The sequence below is a fragment of the Anoplopoma fimbria genome, chromosome 1 (genome assembly GCF_027596085.1).
Source record: "Anoplopoma fimbria isolate UVic2021 breed Golden Eagle Sablefish chromosome 1, Afim_UVic_2022, whole genome shotgun sequence".
Classification (NCBI taxonomy): domain Eukaryota; kingdom Metazoa; phylum Chordata; class Actinopteri; order Perciformes; family Anoplopomatidae; genus Anoplopoma; species Anoplopoma fimbria.
Genome location: NC_072449.1, coordinates 22122059 through 22148238, shown reverse-complemented (window position 1 = coordinate 22148238; position 26180 = coordinate 22122059). Strand labels below are relative to the sequence as shown.

Below are 26180 nucleotides of genomic sequence, written 5' to 3'. Positions count from 1 at the left end.
CACTCTCCTCCCCCCGGCTGCACCTTGAAATCCTGTCCATGAAAATCACAAACATGATTGGTGACAAGGGACAACACTGGCGGAGGCCAACACACACTGGAATTGTGTTTGACTTTGTGGCAAGTATCAGGACACAGCTCTCACTTTTGTCATAAAAAGGACCATATGGCTCGGAGCAACAACCCAGGTACCCCTTATTCCCTCAGACTCAGGCGATCCTAGGCCTTCTCCAATTCCACAAAATATCCCTCTTGAATCTAGCACTGTTATTGAAGCAATGCGAAATCAGTGGAATACGTTAAAATATACCCATGACACATGAGTTCAACAAACTCTCATCACTGATAAGATATCTTTATTTTTTTTTAAGACGCTCACTAAAATAACGCATGTCTTTAACAGAATATCCTCATGTACATGTTTGGATTTGAAACAGCCTCTTTAATGAATAAAACAACATCATATTTAATGTAAAACATCACTTTAAAAGTTCCCTAAAAGAGAAAAGAAATTCATTTTTTGTGACAGCCACAATGCCATACAAAATACACTTTTTCACTGAATGAACTAAATTGCCTTTACTGTATGTGTAGCATATTTCATAGCATGGTAGCTTTTACCAAAATCATAGCACGCATTGTTATCTTAAGATTGCATTATACAATGTGTGATAAAGAAAAGTTAGAAACCATGAGGTTATTTTCCCATTTACCCCCCAAAAGTGCTAATTTAGTATTAAATTATGATTCGAGCAAGCTGTTTCTTACAGAAAAAAAATATATACTGTTTATCAAGAGGCTTCATGTACACCACATTAAGACAATGTGTTTCATACACTGTTATCCTCAAAAGTGCTTGTTGAAGTCTGAGCAGACTAGAATAGAAAACAAAATGTACAGTACATTAGCCACATGTTAGCGGTGTGTTATTTATACAAATATAATACATTTAAAATGAATGTTATTTTTTTTTACATGTATTTACTGTAATCATATTAATAAAACCAGACACTTTAGCTTGGCATTTCTTGTTGTTTAGACATTAAATAAAATATATAAGCCATCGTTTTCACTCGTTTCTCTTAGCGTTACTTTCAAATAAATTTAAGACAATATCTGCATACGGTTCACTTGTTCCCTTTGAGCTCCCTCAAAAGCTGTTGCAAAATGTGAAATTCCCAGTGAGGGCGACAGTATTTTCTCCAGCAGCAGCCTCACGTCACACTTTTTAGCAGCTCCTGACGGTTAAAACAAACACACTTTCAACACAACAGTCTGTTGGTCCGGCAGAGGATAAAGTGCTGTTCTCCTTTGGCCCCAATGTGGAATCGGATAAAACCAGTGCTCACAATCAGTCGTAAACCCCGGCCTCTGATCTCAGTGCAGCATGATAAAAAGCCTCCTGACCCAGAGCCTTTGACAGCAGTCTCTGGCCGCGGGGAGACATGCAGCCCTGGCCGGGCAAATATCCAGCCACGGCTTTACCGGATCTTGTGGGTTTAAGTCTGGGCGCTGCGTAATACCCCTCCTTGTGGTCATATTGTGTGGGTCTGACTTTAGTGCTCTGAGTCCTTCTGTTGGGCTGAGTGGAAAAGGATCCCGGATGTTCAGGATCCAACGGGGATTTGCCGTGGTAATGATAGTAGTGACGGTTTTCTCTGGTGCTCTGCGACCTCCCCGGCCTCCTGAGGATGCCGGGTTTCACAACACCAGAGCAGCTGTTGACAGCGTTGGTCATTAGGAATCGATCCTGGTCATGCACTCGTGCTTGGCTTCTGTTACTCCGCTCGATGTTAGGACAGCCCCTTTCTGGAAGCGAGGGGACTTTGCGTAGCGGAGGTTGCTGCGAGGAGGTCTCTTTGATCTGAATCCGCCTGGATGGTCCTGGGTCAGCACTTGACCGGTAACCATAGTGCTGCCTGACGACTTCGGGGTCTGCCTTTTGAGACCGATGGGAGTTCGGGGATGCAGCTTCCACATTTTGGTTCTCTGTCCTCGTAGCAGACAGGAGGCAGGCGTTTCCAGGGTCTGACTTGCTTCTTGTGTGCATTATGTCTCTGTTTCTTGTGTCTGTCGACGAGACAGGGCTCTCATAAGGAGACACGTTCTGACATGTATTTTTACGCCTGGATTTACTCTCCTGCTTGACCGGTTGATAAAGGACTCTCTCAAAAACTTCTGCATCTCTGGCCTCGTAAACGACAGTGTCCCTGCTCTCTATGTAAAGCTCCCTGTTACCAGGAGGGACGCGGCGTGGAGAGTAGTTGTAGTAATCCGACGGTCCGCTTTCCCTTGTGGAACGCATGGTGTAAGACTGACTGTGCCGGATGCCGCTTTGTCTGCATGGCTCTCCATAACAGCCGGAGCCGTCCGCTGGGTTAATTTCAGAATAGGGGCTGTAACGGTAATCTGCATGCGTGTTCTCAAACTGCTGCCGGACGGGGTGAACGCCGGTCTGAATCAGCCTCTGATAGGGCGCGTCCTGGCTCGACGTCTGCTCGACATAAAACATGGTGTCAGGGGGAAGGACTTCTGCCTCTGCCAGCTCGTAGTGACTAATCTGAGGGGCGTGGAAGGAGCGAGCCCTCCGAATGGCTGGGTGCCCGACTACTCTATCTTCTGACCTCTGGCATTGGCCTGGTTGCCTGTGGCCGCCACTGATGAGGTGCTCATCTCTGGGGTAACGTCCGTACTGAGGTGACAAAGGTTGCCTTAACCCTAAAGTGCTGTAGCGGCCTTCAGAGGACTGCCTGTACATGTTATTTGGCCCCAAAATGAGATGTGGCAGAGCATCAGGCCGAGGGCAGTGAGGTGCAGGCATTCGACCTGTTTGAATCGGCCGATGGCGGTGATGATGATTGCCATAGACATCCTCAACCAGGCCAAGAGGTCTGTCGTCCTCAGGGCTGTAGTGATGGGTTGAGGGGGACTGTAATGGACGTGGAATGACCTCCTCGATTGAGGCAGGCATGGAGGTCTCCGCCAGAACAGCGCGGAAATTATATACATTGATGGAGTCTGTGTTCACATATACAGGAGAAGTTGACGGGCTCTGAGCGGAGCAGACAGGTTGGGTGGGTGTTGACACCCCAACGCTCTGATAGGTGGGTTCCGCTTGTGTGGCAAGTTCTTTTTCCACCCTGCGGTCCCTCCTCTCTGAACTGCCTTCATCCAAGCTCCCTGACCCGAGCGGGCTGACGTTAGGCGTGAAATTGCACATGCTTTCCTTCCCATCAATGACCTGCAACGGCTCAGAGCCGAGGTGGGCCGGTATGAAATGAACAGGACGAGGGCGGCCGGGGCTCTCTACAGGGCCATGCGTTGATGTTTGCCACTGGGAAACAGAGGAGGCGTGAGGGCCGCGGTACTCCTGGGGGTACACTTTAAGATCCAGAACAGAGGGCCGGGACGGTCTGTCCTGGGCGTGAGGAACCTCCGGTCTCTGGAGGGGTTGGGATGGGACGTTGCCTCTTCTCTGGGAACCACTGCTGGCCTGGTGGGCAGATTCAGCCAGAGCCAACGCCAACTTGCGTGCAGCACTCGTCAAGGGAGGGTGAGGAGGGAGAACAGACACTGAACTCATAAGTCTATCTGTTCCTGGGGAGGGATAAGACAAACAACGCTACAGTATGACAAGACAAACAAAGCTATGGTAAGACATGATGGGACAAGACACAAAAGCTTTCATAAGAAACTACAGAGTGCTTTAATATTTAAAAAGATACCAACTATATACGGTAAATAGTATGTCTAATGTTAATAGAGGAGTGGTACTGACCTGGATCAGGCAGGTTCTGTGCAGACTGACTGAGGTCGGTCAGGGCTGAGCCCTGGCTCGCTGTGCTGAGTGGGCTGTAATGTGGGTATGGCGCTCTTGTCTCCTTCCCATCTTTCAGTGGAGCTTCACACTTCTCTGCTGGGGGAGAAGAAGAAGGAAGAGGTGGAGGACAGGCAGATGCATTCTGAACGTCTGCCTGCATCTTAAATGATTTCTTCCTGAGTTTAGGAGAGAGCTGCTTGGGGGTAACCTTCTTCCCACCCTTACCGAGAAAAGGGCTAATATCGGGAGATTGAAAGCCGATAATGTTGTTGTTAGCAGAGGAGATGGGCTCTGATTCACTAGAACAGCCTGTGCTCTTCTTCCATTTATTTACATCCTTGTGTTGCAGCCCAGGCGTCGCTGAGTGTGGGCTGCACTGAAAAGACATTGGGTCAAAGTCCAAACTATAGATGCCTGCAGCTGGCGGACAAAGATCCAGATCGTCCTCCTGGTGCGGTGGTGAAATACATGCTGCTGTGCGGATGCGATCAGCACCACTATGACTCCCATTTAGTGGATGGGTCCTGTGGTCATCTTTACTTCTGGCGTCGCGTACGTCGTCTCTACAGATGCCAGAAACGGCCTCACTAGTCGAACGAGGTCTGCGGGGGCGGTAACTCGGGGGCTCCCCTGGGATGGAATAAAAAAGCACATGCATATTCAGACTGAATCATCTGTAGTCGCAGAAATACAGATATTACAAATCACTTGTAGTGTGCATGAATAATTACCTTCCACATTATGCAAAGAGGTGAGAGATTCCTCACTTTTGGTGGAGCGCAATGTGCCGCTATCTCCTCTTCCACCTGCAAATATTTTCAGCGAAAATGATTTTTCGCAATAAAATGAATTCTCACTGCCTCTATAAAATAACATTTCAACACATGGGACTGTCAAGATTTGTTGAATAATTCTACAAGTTCAAATACGCACAGGGGATTTATGTTTTCTGGCCGTGTAGCAACAGATGTGATCTAACCTGGCAGTGCAATGCTCTTTATCTCGTTAGGCTCGCTGGGGTGTCGCTTCAGTTTACGCTTGGACACAGAGTGGGACTTGCCCAGGTGGAAAAAGGAAAGCCAGTTCCCCACAGGAGACTTCTTAGCCTTAACAGGAGGCCGCTTTCCACTACAAGACAAGAAATAAATCATCTTCAACACCCGCTGTTTCCTCTAACAAAAGTGCCAGTTACCGCAAACAAGCAAAACTAAATTAAACATTAGGGCTGCTACTAAGAATTATTTTCTTTAAATTGTAAATCAGATTAATTGATTAGGGAAGAACATGTCAGAAAATCATGAAAATGTCCATTACAAGGAAACTATAAATTGTTTTGTCCGACCGACACATAACACATATAAACCAGAATTATCGTCAGTTCCTCACAACACATTTTAATAGCGGTAACTAACAAATGTTTGGTATTATGAAGTAATTTTGAAGCAATGATTGTTTCTTTTGTTTCTGATGATCTAATAATTGATTGCTTGTTAAAATATATACAAAGCATTATCATTGAACAACTCCAATCACAAATGATTTCACACGCTCATTCAGCAGAAGAATTCATATAATCAATTAACAGGAGGACTGATCAGTCGGTCCATTTCCCTACCTCTCCATCGGGAGCTCGATGACGGTGTGGAACTTGCCGAGCAGAGCTCCGGGTCCCTCCCCAACCTCGATGTAGTCGCTGTGGGTGAGGCAGGGGGTGGTGGCCGGGGAGCCCAGCTGTTGCTGAGTGCGAGCCTGGGCCTCCTCCAGAGACAGTAACTTTGTGGATGGGGAGCAGACCATCAGGGACTTGGGTCTGGATAGGGTGTTGTTACCTGAAAATAAGGAGTTTTTCAGAGATGCACTTAACCCCAGAACAGATGCAGCATGTCAATGTGTTCCTATTTCAACCAACCTGTGCTTTCACGTATGATGGCATTGAGTTTAGCGCTGAAGAGAGCCTCGGTGTTATTGAGGATGAACTCCACCACCACCGACTGGATACGCACCTCCATGAACGCTGCTGTGCCGCTAAAACAGGCCGACTCGATCTGTCTGGACCTGAAACACAGTCACAGAACAGCACAACCTATTTCACAGCTCTGGACCAGGGAGACATGCCCCAGTTCACCGGCACAGATACACTAGAAGGAAATGACTACGTTGGGGACGTCAGTGCAAATCAAACAGTTTGCATGTCGCCTTTCATCTGGGATAATAGTTCAAGAGTTACCTGAGGAGGTTAGGCGCCCAGACGATAGCCAGGTTTTTAGTGTGCATGTTAGTGATGGGGCTGAAGGTGGCCAGGTACGAGAGGTGTCTCATGAGGTACTCCAGAGTCCTGTAGGGAAAGAAAGGCAAATATTGAATATACATATTATACCCTGTAAAAATCTCTTCTTGCATTTAATGTCCTTTTAGACGGTATAAAAATAAATCCTGGGTCATAGGAGAGGGTCAATTCATTGCATCCAACAATCAGGACTATTGCTTATATGTTAATAATAATATCCACGTACAGCAGGAATGTTATGCTGCACTGAGAGATGATCAGACTGATATTATGATTATTTAGAGTAGAGTTTTACATCATTTGGTGGGACGTTTTTCTGCACACAATTAAAATTAGCTTCACAGAATTGACAGGTTTATTCTCATGCAACACTCCCATCTCTAGAAATAGGAATATAAATCCACTGGAGGCCACCAGGGTGCGACATTGAGCTTTAAACCTGACCTGTAGTGCGGAGGAGGCAGCTGCTGGATGACATTGTGGATTTTGACCAGCCTCTCCTCATCTGTGGCTGCAGACACGGCCTCCTGTGAAGACAGAGGATAAAGCACACACGTCACTGAGAGGCTGATAAACAGTCCCACTCTCTTTCTCTTTTATATTCAGAGCATCCAGTGTTTTGGCTCTCTTAATCTGCTATTCTGTTTAATCGTGCACATCCCCTGCTGTTCCTAGAAAACTCAGTGCAATGACCCCATTTTTTGAACGGCACTTAAAACTGAGCTGGAAATTTGACATTGTTTCTCCAGTTCTTTGATCAACACTGAGTAACAGGATATATGTAGCTTTTTGCATCCCCATATCTATGTGCAGGATAAGTCCCTGCTCCAGTTCCACATCTCTGGTCCTTACAGAGAATCTTTCGTAGAGCTGGTAGGTGAGCAGAGGGTTGGGCAGCTCTCTGAAGTACAGCTTGCAGAGGGAGCCCACTGAGTGGATGTCCTGTCTGAAGACGTCTCTGCTCAGGTCTGGGACCTGTTCTGAGTCAAACTCGTGCCTAGACGGAGACAGAAAAAAAGGAGATCAAGAACAGCATGGGAGTCATCCTACTGCCAATCTGACAGTATGAAAACACAAAAACAAGCTAAACATTTCAACATTACACTTTGCTTTGGACAAGGTAATAATGCTTGGTGAATTACTTATTTGTTTTTCAAATTCTCACATCTTATGAAATTCTAAAGCCTACTTTAATAACACTGCCAAAAGCTAATAACATTCCTCCCGAAACAAAACAAGACAACAGATTTTACAGTGAGGTGGAGCAGGTAAAGAAAACTCTCACCACATCCTCGTCATTATCCTAAAACTATTAGATGCGATGCGGCATCGGTCAACAAGTTTTTTATTGTGAGAAAATCCCTTTTTTTTGGCTGTCAACACAACACCAGATTATGAGCCTTCAGATTTATCTGCTAATGAGAGTTTGCTTCAGGAATTCCTCCTGGCAAACAAAGATTAGATGGGGAAATAATTACAGCCATTCAAAGCCACACAGCTTGAATCAAATTGTATTTGATGGGTTTCAGAAGAAGCAGCTCAAAAACAACACTTGGACAGCAAGCATTGATACAGCTTTTTTATTGATACATTCTGTATATTCGGGTTACATTTTTTATCAATATAATGATCAAAAAGAGTACAAACCTCAGCTTCTGGATGTTGGAGGAGATCCCAGACAGTCTGTAGATCCCGTCCACAACTCCATGTTTCTCTATGAAGTCAGCACAGCTCTTAACAACCTGTGGGACTACAGGAGACAGTAGAGAGTCAGGAGAGGCTACCATGCCACAGGCATTTCAACACGTCTGAAAAAACAGAAATATAACACAGCATTTGGCAAATCTACAAGAATATATGCAGAAGCACATCTTGCTGGCTTGTTATCCACACCACCGACTCAATTCACATCAAACATCACAGCAATGCAAATCTCCAATACAGGCAGCCGATTCACTGTGTAATTCCTTCTCGGGGTGTTTACGTTTGAAAATGTGAAACATTTAAGTGTGAAATGCCAGTGGGTAAGAATTAAACGATGGAAAATAGGGGAAAAAAGAAGCCATTGTAGGAATATTTTACCCTCATGTCCTGAGTTGTGCAGATATTCCCCCAGGTCACAGCCAAACACTCTCTCTTTGAGGATACCGCGCTGTCGCAGCTTCTGAGGCGGCGGGCGAGACTTCATGAAAGTCCTCAGGAAAGTTACAAGCTTCCCATGCTTCTTACACACTGTTTAAGGATAATAATAAACGTTATTTGTATAGCAAATTTCATACATAAAATGTAGCACAAAGTGCTTTACAATAAAAGGAAGACAGACATAGAATGAAGAAAAACATAAGAAAGTTTGATGTCTTGTGCACAACTAATATTCAGCACTGAGGCTTCCGAGGCCAGAAGCAAACACAGATCATCCCAATTTCTCAACCGGACACAAATTCACTGCAGGTCTCAATTACACCAAAATAAGCATTTTTCAACCATCTCAGAAGGTCTTCCCTAGGTTGTGACTTCACTGCAGGTCTTATCCGAGTCGGGTACAACCACAGCACTGTCCCGGAAAAACCAAGCATGGCAATAAATCCATCTCAAATCCTTAGAGCAAGTCTTAAATAAATCATCGAGCAAAAGGACAGACACCGACTGAACATTACCTGGCTTCGGCACCGAGCTCTGAACACTGGGGGGAATCTTGTCATTTATCAGCTCAACACAGTCGCAGGGGAAGAAACCGACCTGCAGGAAGAGAGAGAGAAGATCAGCAGCGTAAAGACAAGAGACAGAGCTGTTGGTTCAATAAGGACCGGTGGGGGTGTTTAATGCTGTGGCAGACTGCAGTCGGGCGAAGGTGCAGAAATAGGTCAGTAAGCATGAGGGTTCATGCTGCCTCAGGCGGAAAATAGCAGGTTTGCATTCTTATGTGCAAAGCTTGTCAGGGTGTCGCACAACACCAATAACAAACTAGCTGCTTTTTGCTATTGCAATTTAAAAAAAAAAAAAAAAAAAAGAGGTTCAACTCATATTTGCTAATATATAAAAACCAAGAAGTGTGTCTTTATTCCTCAGGATGAATTCCCTGGACAAAATGTAATTTGAATGAAGGACCGTTTTACTTAAAGACACAGTACAATCAAAAATATAATCATAGCTCTAGTCCTGTGATCCCTGTGTTGATGATTCATTTATGTATTGCAACATATTTTAGTCATTTTTATTATGAAAATCCCTCTCTTACTGTACAACTCAAAAATATTCAAATCGATCAATGTGATTTGATTGTTCTCTTAGGGCTCAACACTAACTAATAAAAGGCATCAGCTTTTGGTTGCTGAACTTAAAATACGGTTTGTCATCTTTACCCATATTATTGTTTGAGAAATGTTCAAGATACTATGCAGTTATATGTTAGCCTGTTGCACATGCTCAGAGATGCTGGTATACTTCTCCTATCATTTTTTGTTTTCCGTTCAGGTTCATCTTGCTCTTTTTTCAGATGAATCAATTTGCACATCTGTTTGTTATGTTAATGGCTTAGGCAAACTTTCACCCTACAGTCAAAACAACATTATTTGCTTTGCCATTCTCTGTAAAACAAATGCTTGTGTGCATGTGAGTAAACACATAAACGCAGGTCCATTGTTGTCACGTGCAGCGTGTTCTGATTCTTACTGTAACAGCAATGTTCAAATATCACTAATGCAACACATTTTGAAGATGTATCTATTTTGGGGTGCATGTTTTGCTCTTTGCGCTGCCTTTTGTTAAGGTAAAAAGTGGTAACAACTGATGACAACTAAAGGCCAAGAATTGGTTGACAATTTTCTCAAAATGGTTGCTAACGGTAACCTGGCAACCCATACTTCCTCTATTAAACATCAATGTGAGTGAAGCACAGCAGATGATTTACCTGAAAGCCATGTTTTCCTCTCCACCAGCCTGTGTCTTCTTTAGGTGGCATGTCTATGACCGACACAATGTCCCCCACCTGGGTCACAAAGGAGTGTGATGATGAGAACAAAGTCAGATCTCAGCTGAGCACATTAAAAAAGGCATTATGATGGGATCAGAAACATGCATATGAAAAGAATTCTGCTCAAAAAACTGATGTTACCTCAAAGGTCAACTCGTCTGTGGCCTGGGCTGTGTAGCGTTTGGTGACGTGGGCAGCAGCAATGGCAGGAACATTGATTGAGGATTCCTCAGACACCAGAAGGTGGTTCCCCTTGTTGTCAATCTGGAAAAAGAAAATAATGTCATTAGAAACATTCAAACAAAACTCTCGAGAAGAGTTAGAAATGTTGGCAGAGCCTAGCTCAAAGCCTGGAAGCAGAAAGAAGCAGCTGGTTCCGCTTTATTTAAAATGATAGAGGGAGACAAGCAATATTGGCATTTTTCACATGAGCAGCAAAACAATATGTTACTGCAGTATGGTTGTATTAAAGTAATCATTAGTATTTTCCCTGGTATTTACAGTAGTCTTGCCTAGCCAATCATATATTAATAATGTGTTGGATTTTTCTTTTTTTATTGGTTTACAGCAGTTATCTCCGCTGTAAACGGAAAAGTGTTTATTTATCCTACTTCCACATGATTATATAAGAAAGTCGATACAAAAACAAACTAATCTCAACAAGAGTTGGCCCACCCACACAAACCAACCTCTGCACTGCATCTGCACTGGCAGAGTGCTACCACACATGCTCACAGTAGGTGTTGTGCACTAACCTGGCATCGCTATGAGGACGCCCAGCAGCTGTTCATCCAGAAATAAACCACTTAGATATTCCTAAACCATCTGTCTTGTCTTTACATTTTAATTTCTACATGTGATAAATGTCAATCCTTGAGTTTGGCCATAATGTCCTGTACCTATTCCCAGAAATTAACATAGATTTTCATCAGCTGACTCCCCCTAAAAATGTCTGACTGTTCCTTTAACTTAACTACTTAAATATTGATCGTGAATATTAAATATTGAATTCACTTAATGGGGTAATTTCTAGAAAGTGCATAACTGATAGGAAGTGGGCAAACGGTTGATAAGAAGATACCTCCATCCATGTTAGCACTGGACCGCAGTTGATCTTGTTGTCAGCTATGGCGGAGAAGCGGGACAGGTAGGTGGCCAGCATCTTGGTTCCTGACTGAATGCAGACACAGGATGTCAAGATTAAATAAAGTCTGATCATTTAAGAGTAACTTTCCACACATCACGCAACAGAACAGACTCATTTCAATCATCATATAAATTATAAATGTTAATGAAGCTTCATTTCTAATTGCGATCACAAATCAGAGGTGCTGGAGTTGTAGCTCTGTGGTACCTCAACGGTGTCCTTTAACGCGTCGTATCGTGGCAGCTCGGTGAGCTGGGAGTAACGGCGGTCATAGATACACAGGTGCAGGTGTTTGTCCAGCACACGGAAGTCTTCATAGGATCTCTTCACCAGCCAGTTTCGACTCTGACAACGAGAGAGAGAAAATTTCGTAAGATTGAGGCAAAAAAGTTTGATATTAAAAAAATGTCTATTTTCAGTATGTAGCAAGTAAGGTTACCTGGCAGGTGATCTGGACCAGAAAGACCAGCTCTTTGGAGTCCAGACCAGCCTTCGGTCCTTCACTCTGCCCCTCTGCGAAAGCCAGCTATAAGAGAAGAATAAAAAGAGACAGAGGATCCAATATTAAGGGGACCCACATTCTAAATAATGGATGCATGTAATACAACAACCTCTCTGTATCTGACCTGGAATACAAGAAGAACATCATGCCCAAACCACATTTTTCCATTAAATAGTGAAGCTGCTTTTATACTGAACTATGGGCTGGAGTAGAAAAACCTTCAAAACTGGAGTAACATTAAATATTTGGAAGAATTGCCTGAAAAACAAAAGATGTACGTTAAGATTTGTAAGTATTTTTCTTGGAAAAAAAAGCTCTTAAGAAATTCAGATTCTTTTAATTTGACAGCCTTCATGATATAGTTTAACAGAGAAATGAGTGCAGTACATTTCCTCTGCTAGACATAGCACAGATTAATATTCTCACTTCTCCATAAATCCTGCAGTATGACATATATAATACATAAGCTGCGAAAGAATCAGCGCTTGGAGGTATAGATTTAGGTCAAATTTCTTCTCTAATGAATTCTATATGCCCCAAAATGGAGAGATCAAAGCCTCGCAGGAGTTTGGGAGTACATTGATAGACATTACTGTGGAGGAGACTTCAAAGGCTGAAACCAAAGGAAGTTCTGGTTATTTATAACTGTTAGCTACTCATCCAGATACACTGTTACACAACACACAGCGACCTAGTTACTGCTCAACAGTAATACAGCAAAACCAGACTTACAAAGAAAGCAGAATGAGAGATTTGTTCTTGAATAAGTCATGATGGAAGAGCTCTCATTCACTGCAAGGATTTGTTTGAAATAAAAGCCTGGACTAAGCGCCTGAATTAAGTACCGATGAGGGTCAGGAGGCCAAATGCAGGATGGAAAGCAGGATCATACAGAGAATTAGAGAAAAACAATGATCCCTTTTTGATGAAACAAAACACTAGCTTGATGAAAATGAAAAATTATGAAACAAAACGAGAAAAAAAACCCAGAAAGTTTCCATTGGAGGCATGTCTGAGCATCACTTCCTCTGTGATGCTCACACATCCAGGACTACTCCTTTCAAAATAAAGCATGCTAACATTTCTGCAAAATCTAAATCTGCATTAATTCATCTATTCACAAAATTCTGGACCCAGAAGCTAAACCAGATACATACACATCCAAATATTCAGGTTACCTGCCACTAAGGCATCCTAGATATCCATCCACAGCTGGAGGAAGTGGCTCTTTGTTTGTGTTCAGTCGGAGTCCTGGACCTCAGTTAGCTCCTCCAACTAGCTAAACCTTGGCAGCAGAGTTTAAATCGCCTGTTTTCAGTCCCCTGCAGCCTCACGTAAAAACACTCATTCATAAGGCTTTGGATCACCACGCGCTCACTGCTCCATTCAATACAGAAATATGAAAAGGGGATGCTTCCTCCTGTGTCTCTTACACCCCCCTCCTGCCTCCTTCTTTCCATCTCTTCCCCCTCCTCCCTCCCCTTACTCTGCCTCCGTCGCCCTCCCCCCTCTCTCTTAACCGCTCTCCTTCCTCCAGTGACAAAAGATGGGGTTGGCAGTAAATGGGCTCAACTGGCACACACAGATGCACGAGCTCATCCATCATACAGAGGCGGAGATGCACAAGATAGATAGACGACCCTTCTTCATTTCAAAACAATTCGCATTCATTCCTTTCTCAAGGCGAGACTGGAGCTAATCTGGAGAGGAATCGGTCGGGCAGGCTGCAGACAGAGGCAGTCTGCTGTCCTTGAGCTAGCCTGTGATTAGGATACATGAGACCTGATCAGTACCCTCCCCTCCTGCCGCCACAGTATACGAATATATAGGCAGGCTAATGCATCATGGGAGACACAGCAAGAACAAAGGCTAATTTCACAGATTAAGTTGAGAAAGTATTCATCCAAAATACTATAGTGCAGTAGAAGTATTCAGATTCAATGATTGTATGTGTGTGTATGTGCTGACAGCTTTCAGTGTCAGTGTCTCCCCAGACTGATGTTTTCTCTTCCGGCTCAGCTCGGCTTTTTCTTCTCCCTGTGGAGCTTTTCAAGGTCACTCAAAACTGTTGTGCCGTTTCGCTCGCCTCCCCTCTACTGATGGAGCCATCACATCATGGCAACCACAGCGGGATGTTTACCCAACAGAGAGAAAGCATCCTGGGAATTAAGACTGGTCCATCATGCCACACTGTAATCCATTAGCGCTACATATTCAGCCCCACAGCATGCATGCACTGCCCATGCAACTCTTCTTGTGCCGACGACTGCTGCACTCTGCTGGCAACCAAACTGAACTGCACTGAGATTAACCAGGCGGCTAACAGCCACTTCCACACGACTGAGCAACCACTAGTGCTTCACTGATTCTCATAATCACTAGTGCAAATATACTTAAAAGTTAAATATAATTCTGAGCCTATTCGTTCAAATCATTTGTTGGCTGGTAAGAGTCGTAATATATATATTATAACCAACTGTGACCACATGATATTCAAATCACGTCTTAGTAGCTAATGTTGCAACGTGCAGATTTTCTCTAAATGTATTACAGTGTATAAAAACAAGGTCAAGGGTCTACAGCCATGCTATTTGCACTGTGGGGCTATGTTTGGCTCAGTGATGCTTTGAGCTCAATGTCAGTGTGTTAACATGCTCACAGGACAATGCTAACTTGCTGATTTTAAGCAGGTAAAATATCTACCATGTTCACTTTCTGTGTTAGCATGCCATAAATTGCTAATGATCACTAAACATTAAGAACAGCTAATGTTAATAGTCATTTTATTTGCAGGTATTTTGAATTAAAACTTATTGCAATTAATCCATTCCCGGGAACATGAATATCTGTACCCAAACTTCATGGCTAAAATAGTGTACAACATAGGATCTACCTCCAACTACATTTAACTGTCACAATATATTCTCACACCTCCTTTTGTTTTTGTCAGAACAGGTTTTGAATTTAAAAAACGAGTCATGTCTTACAAATCCTGGATAGTCTCTCATCTCAGTCTCTATCTCATTTACTCACTGGATGGAATCATGTGCTATTAAGCATCATGTGATTTCGTCAAACTAATAAGTCTGGATCACAGGTTTACAGGTCAGATGACTGTGACATTAATATACTGTAATGCAGAGGATTAACACGCTGCTGGAATCAGATCATGGCTTTAATAGGAATGGGACTAATAAAATCTGTAACCGTGAAAAGAATGATTTATGCATGGTGATGTAACATTCTGGACAAATTTATCTTCAATAGATCACCTGATAAATGACACATTAACAGCTGTCATGAGACATTTTAGGAAAAAGACGTACAATGCAATAAAGACTTTCGGGAAAAGAGAATCAAGGATATTGGTTCAACTGCCACATTGCATTTCAAGAAGGATGCATTACTGGAGCAATTCACCAAAATGGCCGCTGAACTTGAGCCAAAAACACAATTACTTAACATAGTTACTCCCTCATGTAGAAGTCAATATAAGTATTTTCAGGACTCACCTGTACATTGCCAAAGTCAACAGTCTCATAGTGGAAATGGGCACACTCTGCCAACCTGGGGAAGTGTCCTCTGGGGAATGTCAGCCTAAAGAAAATAAGAAAAATAAACACAGCACAAGAGCCCCTCATCAGTATTCAACACACTGACACTGTGATGGAGAGAAAAGCAGAGCAAAGCAAAAGAGGGAAAAGGTCTATGTGGGCCTATGTGTGAGGGAACAGGGTTAGAGACCCAGCAGGCTTGTCTGTCTGTGCCGCGCACGTCATTTCAGAGGTCCTCATTTCACTGGCCTAAATAAGAGCCCTGTTTAACACAGCCCATAATAGCACCAACACTGTCACAGGGAGAGCACCTACTTCTTCACGTTCTTGACCTTCATGCTTGCCGTGCTGACGCAGGAGCGCAGGAGGGGCTCGGCCGGGTGCTCTGTGATGTCATCACTACTCACCTGCCAAAGGGAGAAAGTACACATCAATAAGTGTCAGTCAGTAACAGGACGATTGATTATGTTGATCATCGTGAAACACTGTTTGTTCAGCAAAAGATGCAGAACAAGAACTTAAACGCCTTGTATAAGAATAAAGTAGTGAGTATATGTCTTTGCTAATGTTATGTTGAGGCTATTATGCTCATAGTATGATACATTATAACAATGCTATGACTATGTTCTGGTAATGCTTTGCTATGTTAAGCTATGCAAATATTATGTTAATGTTTTATTATGTTATATTATGTAATGTTATATTATGTAATTTGTTATTTTTCTATTAGGCTATTGGTGTTATTCTATTCTATGCTGATTTTATGTTAGGATATACTATACTACTGTTATGTTATGCTAATGTTATAGTATTACTGTATGTTATGTTTTGCCTATATTATGCTAATGTTGTTATGCTATGAAAGCTATGTTGTGCTATTTATCTTTATTAACCAGTCAGTTTATAATTGTTTTTAAGATACAGTTACATTTTCAACAATTTCAGTTTTTTATCCTGATTTTATTTTGCCGCAAATCCTGAAATGTTTTAATCCTGGACTAGTGTAAAGCACTTTAACTTTGTTTTGAAAAGAGCTTTACAAAGTAATTTTTATTATTATTATCATTATTATACACTTATGTTAAGTTATGCTATGCTCAATTATGCTATGCTATATTATGTCAGGTCATGTCATTATTTGATATAAATCAATCTGAGCAAGGTTGTCTGTCTATGCGTTTGTCAATAAAGTTTGGCTATCAATGTTATATTGGTACAGTAATGTTTATGTCTTGTTGTGTCTTATTGTCCTGTTTCAATTAGATGTGTTTGTTGACATGTGATGAGTGTGCAGGATGATGTATCATTTGAAAATCTAAATTAAAACGTATAAAAAAATATACATACATTAAAAAAGAAATTGGCTGTACTTTAACTAAAATTGAAACACTGCAGGTGCTTTGTCACACATCAAAGAGACTTCAATTATTTAAACAGGTTATTTCCCTCACAGAATGAAAGAAAGAGCCAATATGGAGGATATTAAGATAGAACTTTGCTATCCAAAGGAGTAAACTGAAGGGGATATGACATCACTTGTCTGTGACAATATTGTCATAACATCTTTACTTAATCACTCCTCAAACAAGCCACCTCCCTGTCAATCCGAAGATGAGACATCCTTGAATCCACTTCTACACATGTTCCAAACCTTCATCATTTAGACTACTGACCCTAACATGAGGACTACATGACATAATCACCATCACCTTGTGGTGACATCATGGTGTGAATCACATACACAACCAATGCTGCCTCACTGAGGAAGAAGGGCGACATGTCCGTTGGTATGCGTGTATGTATTTGTTTTGTATGAGTGATGAGTCACAGTTGTGTGCGTGGGCGGGCGTGTACCATGGCAGTGGAAGTCTCCCGTGGCGGTTTCTCTTCTGGAGGAATATTGTTGGTTTCTTGAGGTAAGGCATTGTCTTTGTCCAGGTCAGTAGATGGTAGGACATCTCTGCAGAAACAGACAGGGAATCACATAAAATGATTAAAAACACAAGAAAAGGTGGCATGACATAATGAGCAAATCCATGTAGTCTGGGGTATTCAAACATGATTTGTAGTTTTTTTCAAATACACCAGAGGGAGCAAGTGAGGAATGAATTCCCAATATGTGACTTAAAAAGCATGACATTGCACCAGCATTGCACAAAAAGTCATGTTGTATTAGGTTTTTAAATTCCTGAAATTCAGAGAGAAATTCGTTAATAAAACATAGAAAACAACCATCTTTTCCGAACAGATCTAAATAGGAACAAATCCTCTCTACAGATGAAAAATGGTAGCATCACTCACAATGTTAGAATCAACAAAAAGCCATGTCTTTTGTATGCGCTCAGGGGAGCAAAGCTTGTCTATTCAGAGCTCCATAAAGGCAATCCACCCACAAGGGAGTGCTTCACAAAACCCTTCACTTGAAATGTGACTCTGTGTATTCAGGAGTGGAGGGTGAGGTTCATTCAGCACAACTTTTATGAGCAACAAAGGGAGCAGAGAGACAGGCCTTGGATTTGTCAGTGATTTAGCGTGATGTAATCAGGACATGAGGAAAAGAACACGGACACACGTTGTCATTTATGTGACCCAGAGTGACATAGATAATTACACACACAGAATGTAAAAACATGGGACATAAGAGTGAGCTTTGGACCTAATGGAGCTTTACACAGGGAGGGTTTTCCTGTCTCTGTGTTTCTCTGAAAATGTTTAATCCTTACCATTACATGTCTAGTTTTATTCATCTCATTCAAAGGCAAAACACACTCACACATTTTTTTTTTAATACGGTTTTACACAATTCTTTTCAGCTTACATGAAACACAGAAAAAGACAGTCACTCACCCCTCAAGGACGTCACCACTTCCTGGTTGACGATGGGGTCCTGAGGCAGCATTCTCAATCACCGCGGCAACCACACATCCAGCCTCCATGATGCTGCCTGACTGCAACAGCCCGCTGTAGAGACACGTGAGGGGAAGGGAAAGGAGAGAGTGAGTGAGTGAGTGAGTGTGGGTGGGCAGGAGGAAGAATATGGGAGGATGGGAGGAAGAGTCCAACGCAATGAAGCCGCCAGATGAGAACCCACTCAAGGCTGCAGCGTGCGCGACTCTCAAGGCTACCATCCACAGAACCCAGACTGTAATCTGCGATGACATCATGCTGCTTCGGTGATAATGCATGTCTGACTGCAAATTCATAGGATGGTATCACGAGAACATCAGATTCTTTTTAGCATACCACTGACAGGTTCTAGCTGGAAGCAAAAACATACTCATATCTTGCTCAAGGAAATGTCAAGATTGCCATAGCAGCTTCAGTACATGTTACTGGATAACATTTGCAGGATAAGGGTCGTTCTTTTTTATTTATTTTGTTTCTTCTATAGTTAGCATCCCTCAGTCTGTTCCGACCTTCTCAAATATTAAATCAAGGTGACTGGTTTTTCTTTTTTACTCTTTTTTTTGACGAATGCAAATGCTTCCATAAAAATTGAACAATTTCCAAAAGGGTGTCATTCTGTTTTTGCACTCTGGTAGAAATCAAAAGCATTTGGATCTAAACACGATAACAAGGCCCCAAAAAAACAGGTTCACGGTAGGTCGCCTGGTTTTACATAAACTGCAAATCTGCACCACTTTAGTATGAAATCCATTAAGGTGGGTCACGCATTATTACTTAATCTGTTGCCCCCTCCTTTAGGTGTAATAAGTTAGATAATAATAGGACTTTGAGTTTATATGGTTGGTGCGCATCCTTCTACCCATCCACTATCCATGGTTATCCATCCTGGGAATGGATCCAGCCCCAGCTCACATTGGTCAGAGTGCACCCTGGACATGTCGCCAGTCTGTCACAGGGCTAATACATATAGACAGACCAATATGCCTAACCTGCATGTCTTTGGACTGTGGGAAGAAACTGGAAACACCCGTAGGAAGAGAGAATGTGCCCAGTTCTCACAGAAAGCTCAGCCAGCTGGCAGGTTTCCACGGCTCACATTTAAATGACAATCTAGCCATATTACCAGATCTCTTGACATGCTAAAACAAAAACAGTCAGACGTATTACACTGACAAAAAAATGTGGATATTGGCATCTCCTTTTATTTTTCTACATTTGACTTGAACATTGGTTCATTGGACGGTTGGGACAGCCCCTATCACTCTCACTCTTTATCACACTCCATTATTACTACTCCTGTCTTTATTTACTGTAAACAAACTGAAAGAATGCCCTGATGAAGCGAAACTAGGCTCTTCCCAACTTCTCTCTAAAGTCTTCCCACAACTAGTTTCCACACATATGTGGGTGCTCAGGGTTAAACAGTGGTTTCAGGGAATGTGGACAAAAAAAAAAACAAGTCCTGTCGCATCGTCAAAAATGTTTTACCTCTTCCCTAAGCAGGTCTGCTAATCAACATAGAAATGTTTGGAGTAACGAGTAGATTCATCAGCCCGGGTGTCTGCTGTAGTAGCAGTTTCCCACCAGCCCCTATGGCTCGTAGCCTATAACTGAGTTGCTGTTTACTGACTTCCACAAAACCTACTGAGTCAGCAGAATGTGAGCAGGCCATAATACAGGCCAGAATGGACTCTACTCTATCCACATCTCGTGCCATATCTCTTCTCTACACACCATAACCTTGCCCAGAGGAGAGACAACATATAATAATTTAATGTTGTGAAGTTACATTGAGTGCTGTTTTACCAAAAAGGTCACTTCGGGGGGGGGAAATGTTTGTAAAGACATATGAATTAGCAGTGTGTTGGCAAATGATGCAGACCTGGAAGCATCAGGAGTGCATGTTATATGATTAGTGTCTAGGACCACACAAAAACAAAGCTGTACTGCACAGTCATCAAGATAATGGTGGATAGCTTTGCCTCGTTAACAATATTTTGGCTATGTGGTGCTAAGTGGGCAGAGATTCCTTGTGGATTCATGCATTCCATGATTAATGAAAAAAAATAAAAAATGTTGCATGGTACACAGTACAATGCCTGGCCTTGCTGATTGTACCACATCAGACATCAGAGAGTGTTTTCAAGTGAAGGAACATGTTGTACTTCACTTTGCAGAGGAGTCCGGCTAGCTGCCTGCCGGGTAAAAAGAGTAATTGGCTTTTGTTTTCATCTAAAAGACTTTGCTGAAGACAACAGGGAGCAACATATTAACAAGCGAGTGTTCTTATAGCAAGCACCACAATACATGAAAAGACTATTTTGGAAATGCCCCAAATAGATAAAGCTATAAAAAGACAAGGCTTTCACAATATAAAAAATAAAAAAAATAGGTTGTGATTTTAGGCAGAGATCTTGCTCTGTGTGTGTCACTGTCCATGGCAGAGGAAAAAAAGGGTGTCATCTACCGACACTTGGTGCTGCATTATAAGAGAGAAAAATAGGACAATGTCAATCCAGGAGCCACACAATCTCCCATACAGGTTTAATGTAAGAAAACTCGGAATCAACCGCTGTAAATCAGTCAGTCATATCAAAAAGTATAATCCAAAACTAAGTCCGTATACAACAACAAAAAGAAGCCGTCTTTACCTGTCACACTTAAAGGGAGACATGTTCTGATGTCAGGAGACTGGAGCAGCACAGATGGATGTTGCCCTGGTATCCGATGGCCTACATGGCATTTTTCAAGAAAAATAGGGCAGCCTACACAATCTTGCGCACTGTTTATGAAACCGGTATCAGCAAGTGTGTCGACATGAGGAATGGCTGCCCACATATTTGTAGCTGGAGACACGCAGCAGATGTATCCAAGTGAGTCACGGCTTCTTCTTCACATATGAGAGGACGGAGGGAGTAAAGCAGAGAAAAAAGGAAAAGCTGGCATTTCACCTTTTTTGTATCAGGGTTTGACCACAAACTCAATCCACATGTTAACACAGCTCATATATGGATATTATGGAGTACTTTTATTGACCTAACAGGTGATTAAGGAGGCCTCTGGTATGCCGTTTAAGATGGGCTGTAAATGACACACATAGAGAAACAATGTCCTAATAGAAAGGTTAGCTAGTTAATTAGGGCGGGTGTGTGGTAGAGTCTTCTAAAAAAAGGTGAGTAATATTAAGGCTGATTTGTCATTATCTCTGTTGGCTGTACTTTTATTATTGCGCAGCTGAAAATCCCTATAAGAGCCACAGGCCTGAAGTTTCTCCAACTTAAAGTGTTCAACTGTATTTTAAACCCGAGCAGGCCCCTTGCAGCGTTTGTATTCTACAATATGCCAAACAGATTATTAAAACTGCAAAAACATTTGTTAGCAAGGTGCTCATTCACACATCCAGCAGTTACAGACAAACATAACTATTTATTTGGAATCCTAGTTGTGTTAAAAATGATGACTGTAAGTCCAATATCCCCGGGCGCTTCATTGCAGCCCACTGCTCCTCCGGGATGGGTTAAATGCAGAGTAATAATTTCCCCATTGTGGGACTAATAAAGGCTTAATATTTACTTTCCTTTAGCTCTTTTTTTTTTTATTCTCTACCAACTACTGAGGGAGAGGTCTGGCTCTTTAGCTGCTAAATGCTCCACTTTATTTACCAGCTCATTGCTAACTTTGTCTGTCTGCTGGTTGGTGCTGGGAACTTAGCCTACAGACCAACCTATTTTACAGTTCAGAGGCTTCTTAGCTGACAATGAAGATGAGCACTGTGAGGCTGAACCCAAACAGTGAAGTTTGGGGGCTGGAAAACCAAAAAACAAGAGCCGAAAGACATTATAAGCTCTATAGAGCTGAGGGGAACTGCAGAGTCGGGTGATAATTCTCAAAACCACCAATCGCTTTCAATTACACGTAGTCATGTAATGAATAAGCATACAAATTAGAACAGCAGTTGCATCCTCAACATGTCTTGATTTTGATGTAAATAAAAAAAACACAGTACAAACGTCGTCTCCCTCAGAGGATGTGACAGGCCTGTATAAAGTTGGTTTCATGCTCTCATTCTGAGCTCTGGAATGCAGTCAACACAAGCGAGAGAGAGAGAGAGAGAGAGAGAGAGAGACGCGGTGGAGAAAAGGCCCGTAGTTGCCATGGTAACCTCTCTCTCGTCCCGTCCATCGTGACTTGAAGCTCCTCCAGACTGAGGATGACTTAGCACGAGGAGGGATAATAAAGCCTTAGAGGGACCTTTGACCATAAGCGTTGACACATCATCATTACCATCTCCACCACCATCATCATCATCATCATCATCATCATCATCATCGTCAGACAACCTGCCTTAGGCAATGACACCGTCGCTTCTCCAGCCTTGCAGGACTCAGACAGTGGGTGTGCTGCTGCTCTCTCAGTGAGCCACAATGCAGAACATTTATTAAATCAACCATCTTTACTGGAGCTTTGTCACTTATGTCACTTTTTGGTGGGGGAGGAAGAGGAGGAGGAGGAGGAAGGGGTCATATGATCCTATAATCTTCTTGAAATCTAGAGTGAGATTAAATTTAGTTAATCTCACACTGAGTCGGTGTCAGGGCTCAATCTTTGTCCTGAAACCATCAGAGTCACTGATGAAGGGTAGAGAGCAGCAGGGCGATTAGGTTGTAGACAACAAAGACACAAATATTTAATCAACAAATCAATCTGTCACCTAAGCCTTACAGTACAAGCTTGTTTCAGTTTTAAGCACACAATTGCTTCCTCTTGAACAGACAAATGAAAAAATATTTTAAACAGTGATTCTGTAAGCATGCCACTATATGCCACTAGCTCGCTAACGCAACAATTAGGTGTAACAGAAACTGCTATACAGTTTGCTATACAATCCATCCCTGCACCAATCACTGCCCTTGTAAAGCTCATGCTCAAGTCTGTTGTAATGCGGTTTGAGGCTGTGATTGCGTTGAAGGATGGTATGGCATTACATCACAAAATACCAAACATGTACAGGTATAAAATAGCAGGTCTATTATTTTGTTCCAGTACACTCCTACACACATACAAGTACTGAACACCAAAAATCCTCAAGGCCCAGATAATGTCATTTAATAGCTTGTTTTGTTGGAGAACCATTCCAAAAAACAATTATATTTATTTTACTGTAACATATGACAAAGAAAATCAGCAAACCCTGACAATTATTAAGCTAAAACCAGTAAACATAGAGAATTAAAGAATGACTGACAACAGTAATCCATCTCAAATACAAATCCTAAATCGGTTCATTATTTCATCTTAGATATAAAACACCTTACATGTACCTGTCATTTTGTTTTACACACACAAACAAGTTTTGTGTATTGTGGGTAAAGGCTTCATAATGTGTTGCTGGGCTGCAAAAAAAATGATCATTTTCTCTGTCAATTCCTCAATAGATTATTTTCTCGATTCAATGGTTGCTGGCTTATGCTATAAAATGGCAGAATATAGTGTAAAATGGCCAAAACTATTTGCTAAAGCAAAAAGTAAGGCCTTGAAAAAGATTATTAATTATTATTATTTAACTACCAAAATAGTTGCTGATTGATTTTTAGGTATTATATACTTGAATGGATCTATACTTTTGTGTTTTAGGGGATACAGGCTTCACATTAATTACTTTAGATTAATGGGCTGTTCATTTTCTTAATTACATCGTAAATCGTTTGGTCCTTTAAATTACAGAAACATAATGGTATGAGTGCTTTAAAAAAAAAAAATAACCTAAATGTTTGATCCTCCAAATAGTTTCTCATTAATTGTCTGTCGATCGTCTTTTCGATTAATCGTTTGAGGTCGATTAATCGTTTGAACTACCAATACAACATATACCTATTATTACACAACACACACACACACACATACACCTACACACACACACACACACACACACACACACACACACACACACACACATGTGGGAAAGTTAACCACCGGTGTACTCTGACCTGTTGGGCCCGACCGATCACCGGTCAGCCTCATGCAGCCACACACACGCACACACACACACACACACGTAAGGCTTCACTTTCCCACACTCATGCACACTCGATCCTTCTATCAACTTAATGTTAATCGGCTGATCGATTAAAACATGGATGTCCCCGGTCGACCAGCCTACCTGTGACTGTGCACGCTGCTCCTCTACGCTGCACGGCGCTGGTCTTCTCGACGAGGAAACATGTTGTCAGCATCGCACTGCAGAAACGCTTCTCTCGGGCACACGCGCACGTGCACGCGCGGGTCAGCGGCCACAGGACTCTGAGGTAGATGTTATTTTAAGAGAGAAACCGTGCTGGCGTGCGGCGTCGCTGAGGCAGTGTGGGAGTCGTTCCGGGGAGCCGCCGCTGGGCTGGCTGGCTGCTGTGAGTGAATCTGCACTCGCCAGCGGGAGCGCGCGCGCAACTGATCTCGTGCCCGCGCCTTGGAATATATTGCTAATATTCACCAGCCCGAAGAGCCCCATCTGCCAAGTTGTGTGGTGTTAGGTAATGCATTACATAAGCATGTAGTGTAGGTGGTTGGTAACAGTGAGAGGAGGGGGAAATCACTCCATCTCCACTATATCATCTGATTGTGCCCGTCCACTGGAGGAGATAATGGGAGACACAGCTGTTCCTCTTTTTGCTTGAGGGGCCACTTGGACCATTTTCATGATCCCTAGAGCTCGTACTGACATTTTTGGGCCCTATAATCAAAAAGATAAATTAACAAGGCACAGCCACCTCCAACTATTTTGAATGTTGCTTATGTCATTTGTCAGGCAACTACCAAACATCATTGGTTGCAGCTTCTCAAAGCAATAGTACAACATTTACTCAAGTGCTGGAGGCTATAGGCAATGTTATGCACAATAAAAAAAAACCTCTTTATCTTTATCTTGAGTATTCTGTGTAATTTCAATTTTATTATTCTACTCCTGTACTTCTCAGAGGGAAATATAGTACTTTTCACACCTCTAAATTAAGTGGATACATTTAGTTATGGGTTGCTTTACAGACTTAGATTATAATAACACAATATTATCAACAAAAAGGAGCAGTAGCCCATATAAAGTAGCAAGACCTTTACTTTACCAGCTGCAGGACCTTTACTTGTATGAGAATTTCTGCACTGTGATATTAAAGTAAATGATGGGTCTGCTTTTTAGAATATATAGCTATTGGCAGAACAGATTCATCATGGTTTAGCAGAAAGACTGGGTTTGTTTAACCCATTCAAAAACCATTAAAAAAACAACAGAGCCTATAGTAACTTCCATAAGTCTCAGCTACTTATTGCACATAATAACCCTCGTTAAACCTCACGTGGTTTTAACACTTAAGTTTACATGCCAATTAAACGTTAAATTAAAATGAATAGTTGATGTTTTGTTTGTGAACTTAAGATTTGCTGTGAGCAAGCATTTTGCTTTCCTTTAGATTTTTTTTTAGGCAATATTGTGATGGCCATTTTTTTACTGTTTAATGCCATATTGCAGAGCAAACAATTATCCGATAAATCAAAAACTGGCAAATTATTTGATAATGATAAAATAATGAGATTCATCCCAAAATCACAATAACTTTACTTCAAACATGCAATATAATGGCTGGTGGAAAATATACACGATGAAACTATTTTTGAAAAAAATCTGCAGGTATAATGTAGCATTTATGAAACTAGGCCTCTGAAGGTTTGTGTGTTTGACCAGTGGATTAACTGCACTCCTCAGGTGTATGCAGATGGCTGCTCATTTGTTTGCTTCCCAGCCTGCCAGCGGGAATTTGAACAAAAGCACAAAGGTCATTCTGAAGGTACTCATCCTCTTTCAAGTTATTTGGTTTCCTTGTTCTGGCTCTGCTGCCACACAATTCATTCCTTAACATTTGGGTGTAGACGGAAGAGCTGTGGTCTAAATATTAATCATTAAACAACACGCACGCATGTAAACACAGCCTTTTTTGGCTCTA

At 42.1% G+C, this 26180-nt stretch overlaps 1 protein-coding gene across 3 annotated transcripts; it reads right to left on the bottom strand.

Annotated features, from left to right (window-relative positions):
- Positions 1 to 385: 385 nt before the first annotated feature.
- Positions 386 to 24567, bottom strand: arhgap32a (Rho GTPase activating protein 32a). Of its 3 annotated transcripts, none has more exons than XM_054601078.1 (23): positions 24350 to 24567; positions 18130 to 18243; positions 17137 to 17242; positions 15598 to 15689; positions 15241 to 15325; positions 11666 to 11752; positions 11434 to 11571; positions 11161 to 11253; positions 10221 to 10343; positions 10017 to 10094; positions 8764 to 8845; positions 8189 to 8338; positions 7754 to 7856; positions 6959 to 7103; positions 6551 to 6633; positions 6047 to 6154; positions 5729 to 5874; positions 5435 to 5648; positions 4799 to 4947; positions 4551 to 4625; positions 4045 to 4449; positions 3778 to 3915; positions 386 to 3596 (listed from the first exon to the last, which is right to left on the bottom strand). In XM_054601078.1, the coding sequence occupies exons 2-23, from the start codon at positions 18216 to 18218 to the stop codon at positions 1351 to 1353; spliced, it is 4935 nt and encodes a 1644-aa protein (XP_054457053.1). In that variant the 5' UTR covers positions 18219 to 18243; positions 24350 to 24567; the 3' UTR covers positions 386 to 1350. The 3 variants fall into 3 exon arrangements, with proteins under 3 accessions (XP_054457053.1, XP_054457061.1, XP_054457046.1); XM_054601086.1 differs by having other exon boundaries at positions 3778 to 3912; XM_054601071.1 differs by having other exon boundaries at positions 3778 to 4449.
- Between the last annotated feature and the right edge of the window lie 1613 nt (positions 24568 to 26180).